Genomic DNA, 14,699 nt, shown 5'->3' with positions numbered 1-14,699 from the left:
CAGTGAGCTGGAGCTATCATAGAGCTCACATCTTTTGTTTCCCTTCTCTGGGGGATCACCATCATTTATTGCCTAATATCTTGAAAACCATTGTTTGACCAGGTGTGGTGCAACACACCTCTAATCCCAGCAGTTCAGGAGGCTGAGAACAGGAGAGGTTGGAAGTTCAAATGCCAGCTTTGGCAACTTGGTGATACCCTATCTCAAAATAAAAAATAGAAAGGACAGGATATAGCTCAGTGGTATAGAGCAACCCTGGTACTCTCCCTCTGCCCCAGAAAAAAGAAAGAAAGAAAGGAAATCGTTGTTTCACTTACATTATTCAGTTTTTTTAGATTCATGCTAGAGTAAATTCAGTTGTTTTTTATTTCCTCTTGCCCCGAAGCGGAAATCGTATTCCTGTGTCAAAATTAAGTACCTTGAAATTCTTTATATTTGATATACATTAAGTTTTGTTTTTTTTTTTTTTTTAACATTTCAGGTTTTTTTTTTCTCTACCATTCTTCTTTTCTTTTTGTTTTCTTTTTAAAAAATAAGTGTACCTTTTTATCAAATTAAACATTACATATTATCTTTTTTTGTTTGCAAATAAATAACCCTTTAAAAAAACAGGATGCATACAGAATTGAGTTTTTTGTTTATATTCAAATTATTTACACTAACAGTGTTATAATATTTAAGTGACAAAAAGTGATGATGGAAGAAGTAAAAGTTGGCATGCATGGAAAACTTGGAAAATAATTTTTAAACTGAACTCTGAATCCTTTCTGTTACATGTTTGAAAATAGCAACAGCATAGACTAATGTTTTAGTTTGCTAGCGTTACCATAACAATAAGTACCAGAGAGTAGATGACTTAAACACTGATATATTTTTTTACTATTCTGAAATTGAGGTGGTGGCAGCATTGATTTCTTCCAGGGATATTAAGGGAAAGATCTGTTCTAGGCCTCTTTGGCTGTTCTCCATGTGTTTTCACATCTGTGTTTATGTCTGTGTGTGTGTCCACATTTCCTCTTTTTATTAGGATACCAGTCTATTGGATTAGGGTGCACCTGGTGACTTCATTTTCATTTATTTAATCTCTAAATATAGTCACATTCTAGGGTACAAGGTGTTAGGACTTTGGCATAGGAATTGAGGGAAGGAACACAATTCAGCCCATAAGAACTGGTTTCCTTACAAATAGCAATTTAAGAAATGGCTGGGGTTTTTAAAAATTTGTTCTAATTAGTTATACATGACAGTAGAATGCATTTATGCACTTTGATATACATAAATGTGGTATGATTTTTTTAAAGACTGCATGCTGGGTAAAGGTGAAATAAGGACATGAACTATAGTTTCTTGCTTTGAGAATTCAGAGTTGCTGACCTTAGTCTAAGGATCTCTGTGGTGCACTTTCATTAAATTACCAAAACTAAGTCATTGAGTTCAATAATTTTAGGAATTACAGTTCTTCATTTTATATTGAAATGATAATCACAAACTTTTTTATATTAAGTATTCAGTGTTTTCATATAAAATGTTTTGTCAGAATTACTAATAAGTGAGCCTGACCCTTCATCACCATCACCACCCCCCACCCAACACACACATGTTCTTAACCCTTTAGGTCTAGATGCACTAGGGATTATAGAAGTAGAAGACATTATCTCTTATATAAATATATTGTTTGATTTTGAAAACAAGACATATATGCCACATTAAAAGTAATTGTTCTCTTCTTTTCACTGTTAATTTAATGATTTGAAGTAAATTATTTAACATTTCTCAACTTCTGTTTCCTTGACTACCACATGGCGCTTATGCCCAGCACTTAGGATTATGAGAATAAAATATGAATATGTTAGCTCTGTGTAATAGCAAAAACTTAAGAAATAATAGCTACTGTTATTAAGATGGTTAATTCAGTTTGTTGCAGAGGTATGGGAACGCAGGAAGTGCAAGATCCGAAGATGATTTGATAATTGATTTGATCATGGTAAAGGAGACCATTCTGATCAGAATGGAGGATATGTATTAAGACAGTGGTTTCAAATCATGTCTTGTGTCCCTAAGAGTTCATTAAAATTGCCTCAAAGATGGACAAGGAGTGCTTTGTTAGGAAGCAAATAGGGAAGGCCACTATTTTCACCACTTAACTCTTGTTTTCATCAGTTTTATATATTGAACATTGGGCCAAAAAAAAGGTTGAAAATCCCTGTTTGTTGTTATTAGGCTATTAGGTTGAGACTGTTAAACCCAAGCTAAGTTGGTATTCAATCTAAAACTTAATTTTCTTATTAGTAATTTGTAAAGTGTTCTACCCCAGTGCTACCTTCCAGCCCAGAGTAATTGTTTAAAAATTCATTTTCTTTCTCAACCAGCTGAAGAGAAAGATGAATGTTTTTTTAAAGTGAGATGGGTCTTTGGTTTTAGAGCCTTATTTAACAACTCTAAATTTGAAGTTTTATATCTGGGTTTACTTGAAGGTTTAGTTGATGGATAATCGAGCCATGTGTAGTTTGTAGGCTTGCTTGGAGATTATAAAGTCGAGAATTTGTATCATGGATAATGAAGAAAATATAGGAGTAGCTAACTATAGAGTTAAAGATATGAAAAGTAATTTTATAAAACTCAGAGTAGTACCAATGAGGCAAATGAAGTACAAACTACTTAAAAGTACTTAACAGTTCATTAGGATGGTATTGAATGAATGTCAACATCTTATCCAAAGATAAGTATTTTTTTTTTTTTTTTAATATTGGATTGAACCCTGAAGCACTCTACCACTGATCTAAATTCCCAGCCCTTTTGATTTTTTGTTTTGAGATAGGTGTCACTGAGTTACCCATCTAGCCTCAATTTTGTGATCTTCTTGTCTCAGCCTCCCCAGTCATTGGGATTACAGCATGTGCTACCACACCCAGTTGTGAGTACTGATTTTAAAACAGCAGTGTGCTATGTTAATGGATTTCTTAGAATTAACCATACATACAATCGATTGAAGAGATAAAGACCCAAGTGTATGAGTTTGTTGTGATGAACCCAGCTACTATGTATAACCATAAAGCTCAAAAAAAAAAAAAAAATAGATTCTGTGAAAATGGTTATTCTTGGGATTAAGGTATCTGCAGAAGCATCAATATGGGTAGTGAAGCCTGTTAGAATGGTGCAAATGGATCAGGTGCTGTGGTACATAACCTGTAATCTCAACAACTCAGAAGACTGAGACTGAAGCTGAGGCAGGAGGACTGCAAGTTTGAGGCCAGCCTCACCAATTTAGTAAGGTTCTGAGCTACTTAGGGAGACCCAGTCTCAAAAAATAAAAAGGTTTGGCAATGTATAAAACTCAGTGGTAAAGCATCCCTGCGTTTAATCCCCAGTATCCCCCCCCCCCGCAAAAAAAAAAAAAAAAAAAAAAAGTGGGTCTGGTGGGGACCCATTTCCAAAAAAGAATGATAAAAACGGAAAAGAAAAATGTCCATTGGATATTGATGTCATCTGTGGGTAGAAATGAATGCAAGGTAAATAATAGGTTATGATTTGAAAATTTTATTTTTAAATGAATAGCAAATTTTTCAATGAAAAATGAATTAGTCCAGTAATTAGAAAATGGCAGTACAGAAAAAAAGGTATTTTAGGTGGTAATTTCTACCATTTTATCAAAGGAGGGAATAAGGTATCAAATTGAGCTTCATATTCATAAGAGAAGTACTTTGATCCTCCTTGCAGGATCAAGGTACTCCTAGGTGAAGAAATACAGGCAGTGTGTAAGACTCTAGTTTAGAATGAAGATTGCTTTGGTAGAGAGTATCTCAAAAAATAATACAGGTTGCTATTGCTGATCCAAAAACTGCTTAGTATCAGAAGTACTTTGGGTTTGGGATTTCTGAAATATTTGTATGTGCATAATGATTTATCTTTAGGATAGGACTCAAGGCTATAAATAAAATCCATATACATACCTTATACACCTAATATGGATATTTTAAACAATTCTTTTTCTTTACTTGGATAAGTTAAATGGGATATTCATGTACTCATGTATATTGGGATAAATGAAAATCGATATCACATCTTGAAGTAGTTTTATTTTGCTTGCATATACAAAAATAGGAGATTTAAGAACTCCAAGAGACTAAGGTCCCTACTGCATGTAAATATCCTTTTGCAGCCCTCGGTCTCCTTCCTAGCCTCAACCTAGGTAGGAGGAGATGGGAAAACTAAATTATTAATCATCCCGTCCCCGTTGAGAATGGATACAGCTTTAAAATAATGTATTTAATGACATTCCATAGCATATTTATTGAGTATACCTTTATAAACAGTGAAAGCATAAAAGATGAATAAACTCTTATACTCACACTCTAGAGTGTAATTGATTCAGTTGAACATAAGAATAATATAATTGATTTCTTTTTAAAATCTAATATCCTTAAATGTATTTTATTTAGTGGTAGAAGATGACGAAGATGACTTCCCTACAACACGTTCTGATGGAGAATTCTTGCACAGTACCAATGGCAATAAGGAAAAATGTAAGTAATATATATTCCCACTCAGCTGAATAATATATTCTTTCTAAAGTTATATAATTCACTGTATAACAAAGAATAATTCTTAACTGAGTAATTTTTAAAAAGCAGTGAAACTCTTGGATCCAAGTTAAAATATCTAAGAAAAATCATTTAGGTAAAATACACCTTTTGATGTTATATAATAATGGCTACTCACGTCTAATTAAAGCTCATTCTAAATTCCAGATATTAGCCCATTTTCTTCATTAGTACCGACAAAATTAATTTCTAGTACTGAAGAAGTTTTTTCTTAAAGGGGAAGTATTGTTATGAAACTTAAACATTTATTTAAAGTGTATTTTTTGTTGTTGTTGTTTAACAGTTCTTCATTTGATAAAGTGGTGTCAAAAAAAGTAATAAATATTACTAAAGGAAAATTACTGAAATAGCTTCATTTTCCCAGTAAAATTGCTTATATACCCAGGAGAAGGGTGGTTTATTTCACATCCTGGCTTATTGATTGTTGCTCTGTTTATAATGGCTAACCCAGTTGGAGGAATTCAGAATTGTTGGATATTGTGAATTATAGCCAGTGCTCTTCTTTTGACATTCCTAAGAAAAAACTAAAATGGATTTCTGAAAGTCTTTAAGATACAAAAAAAAAAAAAAAAGACTTTGCAGGAAAAAAAAATCTTAACTTTGCTGAAATTATTTTTTTTTAAAGTGGAGTAGAATCTATAGTGATAGCATACTTTGAAACTTTTAAAACTGTTTCATACATGGAAATAATTTTCTATTTTTTGAGATCATATTAGAATATGGACTATGGATGCTAAAATCTAATGCTCCTTTCTCTCCTACCTTTTCCTTCTTTTTTTCTCTCCACGTTTCTTATTTTCATTATGATCTCTCCTTCCTTAGAGCCTACTCCTCTGCTACTCTTGCAAACTGCTAGCTTAAAATTTATTATGTTAAGTAGTTCTTTTAACTTTGGGCTAAAATGTTGAAACTTACCAAGTCATCTAGATTAATATATCTTTATGGAATTAGAGGACTATTTGGTGATGGTTCTTGCAGGTACATTTTAATTTCACAATGAATAATATGCTTTAATAGAACAAGTATGTTGTTTGGATTTAGGAAAATATTATTGAAAAAAGTTTTAAAACTCACAGGCTTGATCATTCATCCCACATACACTCAGCTATCCCAACTTCATTTCCAAAACAGAACAGAATCTTATTGTCTTTAGAAATTGAACTAAAGAGTTCTAGATTAAGGAATACTTGGCCCAGCAAAAATAGGTGTATTGTATCAGTAAAGTTACGAACTAGAAATGTACATACATACTGATTGTTGTGATCTTATTACCTCTTCTCCTCATCTCCAAGAACTGTGTTGGCCAGAATGTATGAAAGTCCACATATAGAAGGATGCAGTACCCAACTCCCTTCTCTCAGTCATCAACTGGACATTATTTTATGACAGAGAATTAGAAGGTAACTCTAGAGAATCTGAATGGCCACAGAGGAAAGACCTGTAAATAGAGATTGGGAATTTCACCATGAAAAGGGTTTCTCAACTACCAGATCACCCTTCATGGAAGCCACTAGTCAAAGCCCTGCTAATGCATACAGAGCTTCTAATACATAAATCTTAAATGTGAACATATAGCCCAAATCTTTAGACATTAGAAGAAAGACTCCAACATGATAGATATTGACCAAAACAACAAATTAGAAAAAATCAGAGCCTGGCATTGTGGCGCACACCTGTAATCCCAGTGACTCGGGAGGCTGAGACAGAAAAATCACAAGTTCCAAGGCGGCTTCAGCAATTTATCGAGACCCTCAGCAGCTTAGTGAGACCCTGTCTCAAAATTAAAGATGAAAAATACTGGGGATGTGGCTTAGTGTTAAAACCCTCCTGAGTTCAATCCCTACTTACCAAAAAGAAAAAAGAATTCAGACAATGCAGGAAGCAAAAGAAAAGCATACTTAATGTTTTTTTAATAAGAAAACAAAGGGCATCCAGATTTGAAACTGCCTCTACAGATGCCATGATCTTGTATAAAGATGTGTAAGGAATCCACTGATGACTATTAAAAGTATAAATGTGTTTAGCAAGTTTACAGGTTGTAAGATCAATATATAAAACATAAATTGTACTTTATATACTTAAAATGAACAATTAAGTATTCACTCATTTATAATAACATCAAAAATAATCAAATAAGCATAAGTTCAACAGAAGTACACAACTTCTTTTGAAAATTATAGTACATTATTAAAGAAATTAAAGAAGACCTAAATAAATGGAAAGGCATCTTGTTCAGAGGTCAAAATACTTATATTGTTAAGCAGTCCCTACTTCCCAAATTGATCTACAGATTTATTGCAGTCCTTAAAATGCAGTAGGCTTTTTGAAGAAATTAACAGCCAATCCTAACATTCACATGGAAATGCCAAGGACCTAGAATCATCAAAACAATCTTGAAAAAAGAGCAAAACACGGTATTTCACTGCAAAATCGTTACAGATTTTATGCCAAAATTTTTAACATAAAGTGGGGTGTGACCATTATTGTTTTAGGAAAAAAGTATGCCAGTATTACTTTAAAATCATTTTTACTGAATTGTCCTTGGGGCAAAATTAGAATGTCTGGAATACTCATATACATTAATGCGGTTTTTCACAGTTATGGGTACAATATGGTGTGGGGATTTATACTTCCAAATTTCTTATTACAGAGAAACAGTAATCAAGACAGTGTGTATTACTGGAATAAGGACAGACACATAGATCAACTGAATAGAATTGAGAGTCCAGAAATAAATCCTCACTTGTACAGTCAATTGATTTTATGCAACACGCCAAATCAGATCAGGGAGGAAAAATAATCTTTCAACAGGTGATGTCAGAGCAACTAGATATCCGTATATAAAAGAATGAAATTGAATTCCTTATCATACTAAATACAAAAAGTCTAACTTAAAATGAATCAAAGAAAAACTCTATGAAGAAATCTTCTGTAGGTTAGGCAGACTCTTCCTAGATATGATTCCAAAGTGACAAAAGAATAAATAGATCAATTTACCTTTATCAAAATTAAAACTTTTGTGCTTCATAGCATATCATCAAAAAAACTGAAGATCAAAAAAACTGAAGAGATAACTCACAAAATGGGAGAAATATTTACATATCATATATCTGATAAATGATTTAGATCTAAAATATATAAAGAACTCTTACAAATTAGTAATAGACATCTCATTTTGAAAGTGGACAGAGCACCTGAAGACATTTCTCCAAAGAAGATATGCAAGTAGCCATACATAAGTACATAAAAAAAAAAGATCCTAAACATTATTAGCTATAAGGAAAATACAAATGGGATGCCATTTGTCTACTACAGTGGCTTTAATCAGAAAGAAATACAGTAATAGGAAGTACTTGGGTCTGAATTAGCAAATTATATTTCATGCTTTTATAATTATGTCAAAATGAATCTGATATTATATATAACTAAAAAAATTTTAGAAGAAGAAATACAGTGTTGAGGATGTGGAGAAATTGGAACCCTCATACACTGCTGGTAGGAATGAAAAATGATGCAGCTGTCTTGGAAAACATGGCAGTTCTTCAAAAGATTAAACATTAAAGTTATTTGATATAGCAGTTCCACTGCTTGGTCTTTGCAGGAAAAATGAAAACATACATCTATATAAAAATTTGTACATCAATGTTCATAGCAGCATTATTCATAATAGCCCCAAATGGAAATAACCCAAATGTCCATCCACTGATAGTAGATTTACAAAATGTGATATATCCATACGGTGGAATATTATTCAGCCATTTAAAGGAATAAAGTCCTGATATGTGCTATATAATATGGATCAGCCTTGAAAACTTGCTAAGTAGAACTCAGTCACAAAAGACTACTTTTATATTTGTCTTCATGAAATGTCCAAAAGAGGCAAATTATACGGGTAGAAGGTATATTAGTGGTTGCCTAGGGCAGGGGACATAGGACTTGGGGAAAGTGGTGGAAGGATTTTAGGGGGTTTTGATGAAAATGTCCTAAAATTGATTATAACTGTGAATATACTAAAAACCATTGAATTGAATGTGTTATGAGTGAGTTTTATGGTATTGGAATTATATCTCAATAAGGCTATATTTTAAAAGTCTAAAATGTATTAAATAAACTCAGAACTTTGAGACTCTAAATTTAGATTAAATCAATCTAAAGTCTATTATAGTGACTTTTTGTACCTACCATGAAATTGTACCAAATATTTCTAAACCCTCATTTCTTTTGATTAAATTGCAATCAATGTTGAAGATGGCTACCTGTATAGGGTTTTTGTATGTATTTTATTTTGAAGCTGTAATATTCAACTATATTTCTAACCATATTTTCTGACTAGTTTTCCAACTAAGTCACTTCCTACTTTGTAAATAAGTTCCAAGAGCATTTTGTCAGAATATCAATATAAAATGGAGGTATATTGATTTATCAAATCAAAATATGCTTTTATGAATCTCATTGAGAAAAAGTTTAGTGTTAATTGAACATACATTGCTCATTCAGTATTACTATCCTGTCTCCCCCACACCCCAGACCTATTCTGTGTACCCATGCTTGTACATTAATTGTCTAAATAAAGAATTTGGATCACAAAATCATATTTGGCCCCCTTTAAGCTCACAGCTCTTTCATATCAGGACTAGTTTAAGCTCAGTTTTTCAACCAATTTATTTTGTTAGAATAATCAGATCTGAAATAGGCCATGTTATAGTTTAGATATGAGGTATCCCCAAAAAGCTCATGTGTGAGACAATGCAAAAAAGTTTAGAAGTCCAGTGATTGGGTTATGAGAGTTTTAACCTAATCAGTGTATTAATCCCCTGATAGGGATTAACTGGATGGCAACTGTAGGAAGGCAGGATGTGGCTAGAGGAGGTGGGTCCCTGTTGGTATGCCTTTGGGTTATATATTTTGTCCTTGGTGAGAGGAGAACTCTCTCTCTCTCTGCTTCCTGGTACCATGTCCTGAGCCACTTTCCTCCACCACACACTTCCGCCATGATGTTCTGCTTCACCTTGGGCCCAGAGCAGTGGAGCCAGCTATCTGTGGACTGAGACCTCTGAAACCGTGAGCCCCCAAATAATCTTTCCCTCCTCTAATTGTTCTCGTCTGGTCCTTTGGTCATAGTAGTAAAAAAGCTGACTAAAACAGACCAGTAATCCCAAACCAATTGATTGTCTAACCCAGTATGGTTATTATCAGGGCTGTAGTCTTCAGTCATGTTTCCTCTTTGTTCTAATGGACAGGTGAAGAGAGGTTGTAACAAAGTTGCCATTCTGTATGTTCCTTTTTTTTCTACCCTGGGTTACCTGGGGTACCAGGGTACTCTACCACTGAACTATATCCCCAACCCTTCTTATTTTTTATTTTCAGATAGTCTCACTAAGTTGCTGATGCTGGCCTCAAACTTGTACTCCTCCTGCCTCAGCCTCCCAAGTTGCTGGGGTTACAGGTGTGGTTGCATCTGGCTGCAATCCTCTACGTTCATAAAGACTTCTCCAGTAATCTCTTTCTACTCTGCACCATACATGATTATTTGGAATATTTCATGGGAGGAAATTGAAAAATTCCTCATACAACTAGGAAATCCCCCATAGTTTGTCTGCAATGATGTGCAAGAGTGCACAAGCCAGAGGCTTGATTCCTGGCACTCTGTTCTCTCTAGACCTGGCAGAAAAAGTTAAAAACTTTTTCATTATTACCTTAATTGCATCAGCCTCTTTACCTATTTAGAATATTATCTTATTTCATATTTTCATGTCCATTAAACCTGGGTTTACTGTTTTTACTAATTGCAATAAAAATGAATAATCTTTTGCTTAAAATATGTACAGATTCTTTGGACATACATCCAAATTTAGAAAAAGTTAGTGAAAATCACGTTTACCCTGTTACAATGAAATAGAAAAACCTTTATTGTTACTTTCTATTTTCTCTCAAATAATACTTTAAAGAATAGGTTGTTGCCAGGGCTGAAAGATAATTTATTCTTTGATAAACTCTTCATATTTCACACCAAAAAAGTGTCTCTTCTGTTCTTTCTTACCAGTCCTACATGGCTACTCTTGTTTCTTTGCTAGGCTGTTCAAGGAACATTGATGATGCCAGCATTTACTTGTTCCTATTCATGCTGTCAAAGCAGTCTCTAAAACTGTTACATTTTATAGATCTTCAAGAGCCACCAACTTGATTAATTGGCATTAATTATATTGTATTTTTCTGAATATCCATTGGTGGTAAGCATTGTTTAAATGGAAATAAAATGTAGCATGGTAAAAATAAATAGAGTGTAAGAGTCTTAAGGAAATGAAGGGATTCTAAATCTTTCAGCTTCTGTCAGAATTTATTTTTAGTTTTGACATGTTTATGTTATCTTATAAGTTCCTTGATTTTCTGAGTGCACAAATGGGTAAGGTCACAGTTCAACTAAAAGAACTATAGATCTGAATGATAATCTTAGGAACCTAAGTACTTACAAATCTAGATTAATAGGTTATTTTTAATTTCTTCCATTTCTTCCCTTTTTACACATGGTTACAAACTTTCAGTGTTCTCTTACTGCCTGGTATCATTTTCCCAGAGAAAATTCAGGCAGGTCACCTTGTTTCTTGAATATGCCCCCTGCCCCCAGCCTGTCTTCGGTGGAGGCATTCAGATAAGCAAACTAGGGGCTGGGGAGATAGCTCAGTGGGTAGAGTGCTTGCCTTGTAAGCACAAGGCCCTGGGTTCGATCCCCAGCACCCGAAAAAAAAAAGATAAGCAAACTAATCAAAAACTATTGAGTACTTAAGGGTTTTGCCTAAGTTTTTTCTTTGAGATTAATATAGTTGTGCATTATAAGGTATAAGAGACCCAGAGCATCCATATGTAGAGAAACCTATGATCAAAAAGCACCTGTATCTAGAGAAACCTATTGAATGGCAAATTAAAATGATGTTTTGTCTTGATGACTTTTATTTCCTAACATGAGAAATGTTTCCTTACATAAGGAAAGTGTATTTTAGTGGTCTTATTGTGTAAGACCCTTATTTTCAGTTGTTTAAAAAAACTTTAAAAACCTGTTACATAACTGTATCATTCTGAAAAGAACTTGAGGTGGTAGTAAGTGCTGTGAAAGAGATACTTATTTTATTTCTTAGGTGTTTTCAAAAGATATTTTATGATGCCTTTTCATTTTGCACTGACTCAGGTATACAAATTAACAAACATTTAGCAGTGAGAACCCATTCTTAAGTAGTTGCACACATTCTCTTACACAGATGTCTTTGAATTTCTGTTTTTGTTTTTTTGTGGTTTTTTTTTTGTTTGTTTTTGTTTTGTGTGTGTGTGTGTGTGTGTGTGTGTGTGTGTGTGTGTGTGTGTGGTGCTGGGGATTGAGCCCAGGGCCTTGTGCATGCAAGGCAAGCATGCTACCAACTGAGCTATATCCCCAGCCCCGTCTTTGAATTTCTAAGTTGATAATTAGTAAAAAGGATAATTTGTAATAAAAAAGCAACCTTGGTAAGAGTAATGGAAAATAAAGAAGTAATAATGATAGAAAAGGTAGCCTTATAGGGCTGGGGAGATAGCTCCGTCAGTAGAGTGCTTGCCTTGTAAGCACAAGGCCCTGGGTTCGATCCCCAGCACCTCCCCCCCCCCAAAAAAAAAAGAAAAGAAAAGGTAGCCTTATAAATAACTGTTTTTTTAAAAAGCTTTATTGAGGTATAATTAAATTTGCTTTATCCACTTTGTTTCCTTCCTTCCTTCCTTCCTTCTTTTTTTTTTTTTTATACTAGAGCTTTTGAACACAGAAGCACTTAACCACTGAACCATATCCCAGACCTTTTTAATTTTTTATTTTGAGACAGGGTCTCATTAAGTTGCTGAGGCTGGCTTTGAACTTGTGATCATTCTACCTCAGCCTCTCTAGCCACTGGAATTACAGACATGGGCCACCATGCCTAGCTCTCCATCCACTTTGTCATCCCTCCCCACTCCCTGTTTCCAAATAGCCACTGATCTATTTTCTGTCATTATAGATTAGTTTGCATTTTCTAGAAGTTATTGTAAGTGGATTCATATGGTATGTATTCTTTTTGCCTAGTTTCTTTCATTCATCATTATGTTGCATGTATCAGTAGTTGATTTCTTTTTATTGCTGAGTAGTGTTCCATTGTATAGCTATACCTCAATTTATTTATCCACTCATTTGTTGATGGACATTCGGGTTGTTTATAGTTTGGGCTATTACAAATAAAACTGCTATGAACTTTCATATATAAGCCTTTGCATGGCCATATATTTTATTTATTTCGGGTAAATACTTAGGAGTGAAATGACTGAATCACATGGTAGACTGTATGTTTAACTTTTTTAAAAAACTGCCAAACTGTTTTTCACCAGCCATTAATGAGAGTTCCAGTTTTCTACCACCCCACCAACAGTTGGTATGGTGAGTCTTTTTTTAAATTTCAAACATTTTAAGAGATGTGCAGTAGTATCTTATTGTAGCTTTAATTTTGCATTTCCCTGGTAATATGTATCTTTTCATGTACTTATTTGCCATCTCTGTCTTTCTTGGTGAATTGTACTCACATTTTTTGCCCAGTTTTTTTTTTTTTTTTGATTGGTGGTTTATTTACTCAATTTATTGATGTATTTTTAGGTTACTTGTTATATTCTGAATATAAGACCTTGATTACTCTATACCATACAAAGATTTTTTTTCCCCAGTCAGTGACTTTTCTCATAATTTTTAAAAACAATGTCTTCAAGAGCAGAAATTTTACATTTTGATGAAGTACAGTTTATCACTGTCCTTTTATAGATTGTACCTTTACTGTCATATCTACATTTGAGTTTTTAAAGGCAGAAGTGTCATTATTTCATTTCAAAGGTTCTTTCAGAATATTTTCTTAATAGCTATAGAATAATAAACTATTATCTCCTATATCTTGCAAGTTTTAAGATTTTTCATTTAATTCAAAGGCTAACCATGAATTAAAATTATGAAATATAAAATTATAAAACATTAAAGTTATTTAATATATTCCTAGACTTAATTTTAATATTTTCTTTTAAATGTTATATTATTTTATAAGTGAAGTATATCTTCAGGTATTTCAAAAATCTCAGATTTTTTAAAATGTAAGGTACTTCTTACCATAATTAGGTCCCTTTCTAAGCTGTCAGAATGTTATTGTTTAAGTATTACTCCTCCTACCACTTGATTCACGGGGCGCAGCACAGCAAATACATTTCAGGAAATAGAATCTTTAAAAAAAGGACTTGAACGTACATATGTTGCCACAAAGCTTTATTCACAGAGTATGGATAGGATATTTTTCAATGTTGGTCGACAGGAGAGAATCTATCATTGAAAAACCTGCTCAGATTTGCTAGTTTTATAAATATTTTCTAATCTTAAATTCTGATGAGTTATTTCTTCATTTGAAAGATTTTTAGTGAATAACTTTCTTTTTCAGTATTTCCACATGTAACACCAAAAGGAATTAATGGTATAGACTTTAAAGGGGAAGCCATAACTTTTAAAGCAACCACTGCTGGAATCCTTGCTACACTTTCTCATTGTATTGAATTAATGGTAAAACGTGAGGACAGCTGGCAAAAGAGACTGGATAAGGTAAGACTGGTTTTTCCTTTCTTAAAAATCAGATTTTAGGACTGGGGTTGTAGTTCAGTGGTAGAGCGCTTGCCTGGCACTTGTGAGGCACTGGGTTTGAGCCTCAGCACCACATAAAAATAAATAAATAAAAATAAAGGCATTGTGTCCATCTACAACTAAAAATATTTTTTAAAATCAGATTTTATCAAGGTTTTATATATTGATTGAACACTTAAACCAAACTGAGTTCTTAGGCAAGAGTCCATTGGGTTGATAGAAATTGCAAGTGGTACTATTCTCTGATACTTTAAGGAAATCTTAAACTCATTTTCCTAAATAAGATTCATCTGTTATTTTTTAGCTACTATAAAATACGCTCTTTTGATTGGATTTAACATAAAAAGTTTTTAATGGTATTAGTAATGCTTTGAAATAAAAGCAACAAACTATTTAGCATTACTTACCTTTATTATGTGTTATATGAAATTGTATTCAGGTTA

At 33.3% G+C, this 14,699-nt stretch overlaps 1 protein-coding gene across 3 annotated transcripts in view; it reads left to right on the top strand.

The window, feature by feature from the left end:
• CERT1 (ceramide transporter 1) overlaps window positions 1–14,699 on the top strand; it is a 107,190-nt gene that overhangs the window by 56,407 nt on the left and 36,084 nt on the right. For all 3 annotated transcript variants that reach the window (XM_079145210.1, XM_079145208.1, XM_079145209.1), the window contains exons 6-7: window positions 4,440–4,523; window positions 14,060–14,217. In XM_079145210.1, coding sequence (XP_079001336.1) covers window positions 4,440–4,523; window positions 14,060–14,217 — 242 coding nt within the window. The remainder of the gene's footprint in view (window positions 1–4,439; window positions 4,524–14,059; window positions 14,218–14,699) is intronic.

The sequence above is a fragment of the Sciurus vulgaris genome, assembly GCF_902686455.1.
Source record: "Sciurus vulgaris genome assembly, chromosome: 6".
Lineage (NCBI taxonomy): Eukaryota > Metazoa > Chordata > Mammalia > Rodentia > Sciuridae > Sciurus > Sciurus vulgaris.
Note: the sequence above shows the minus strand (reverse complement) of the source record. Positions and strands in the feature narration are given on the sequence as shown.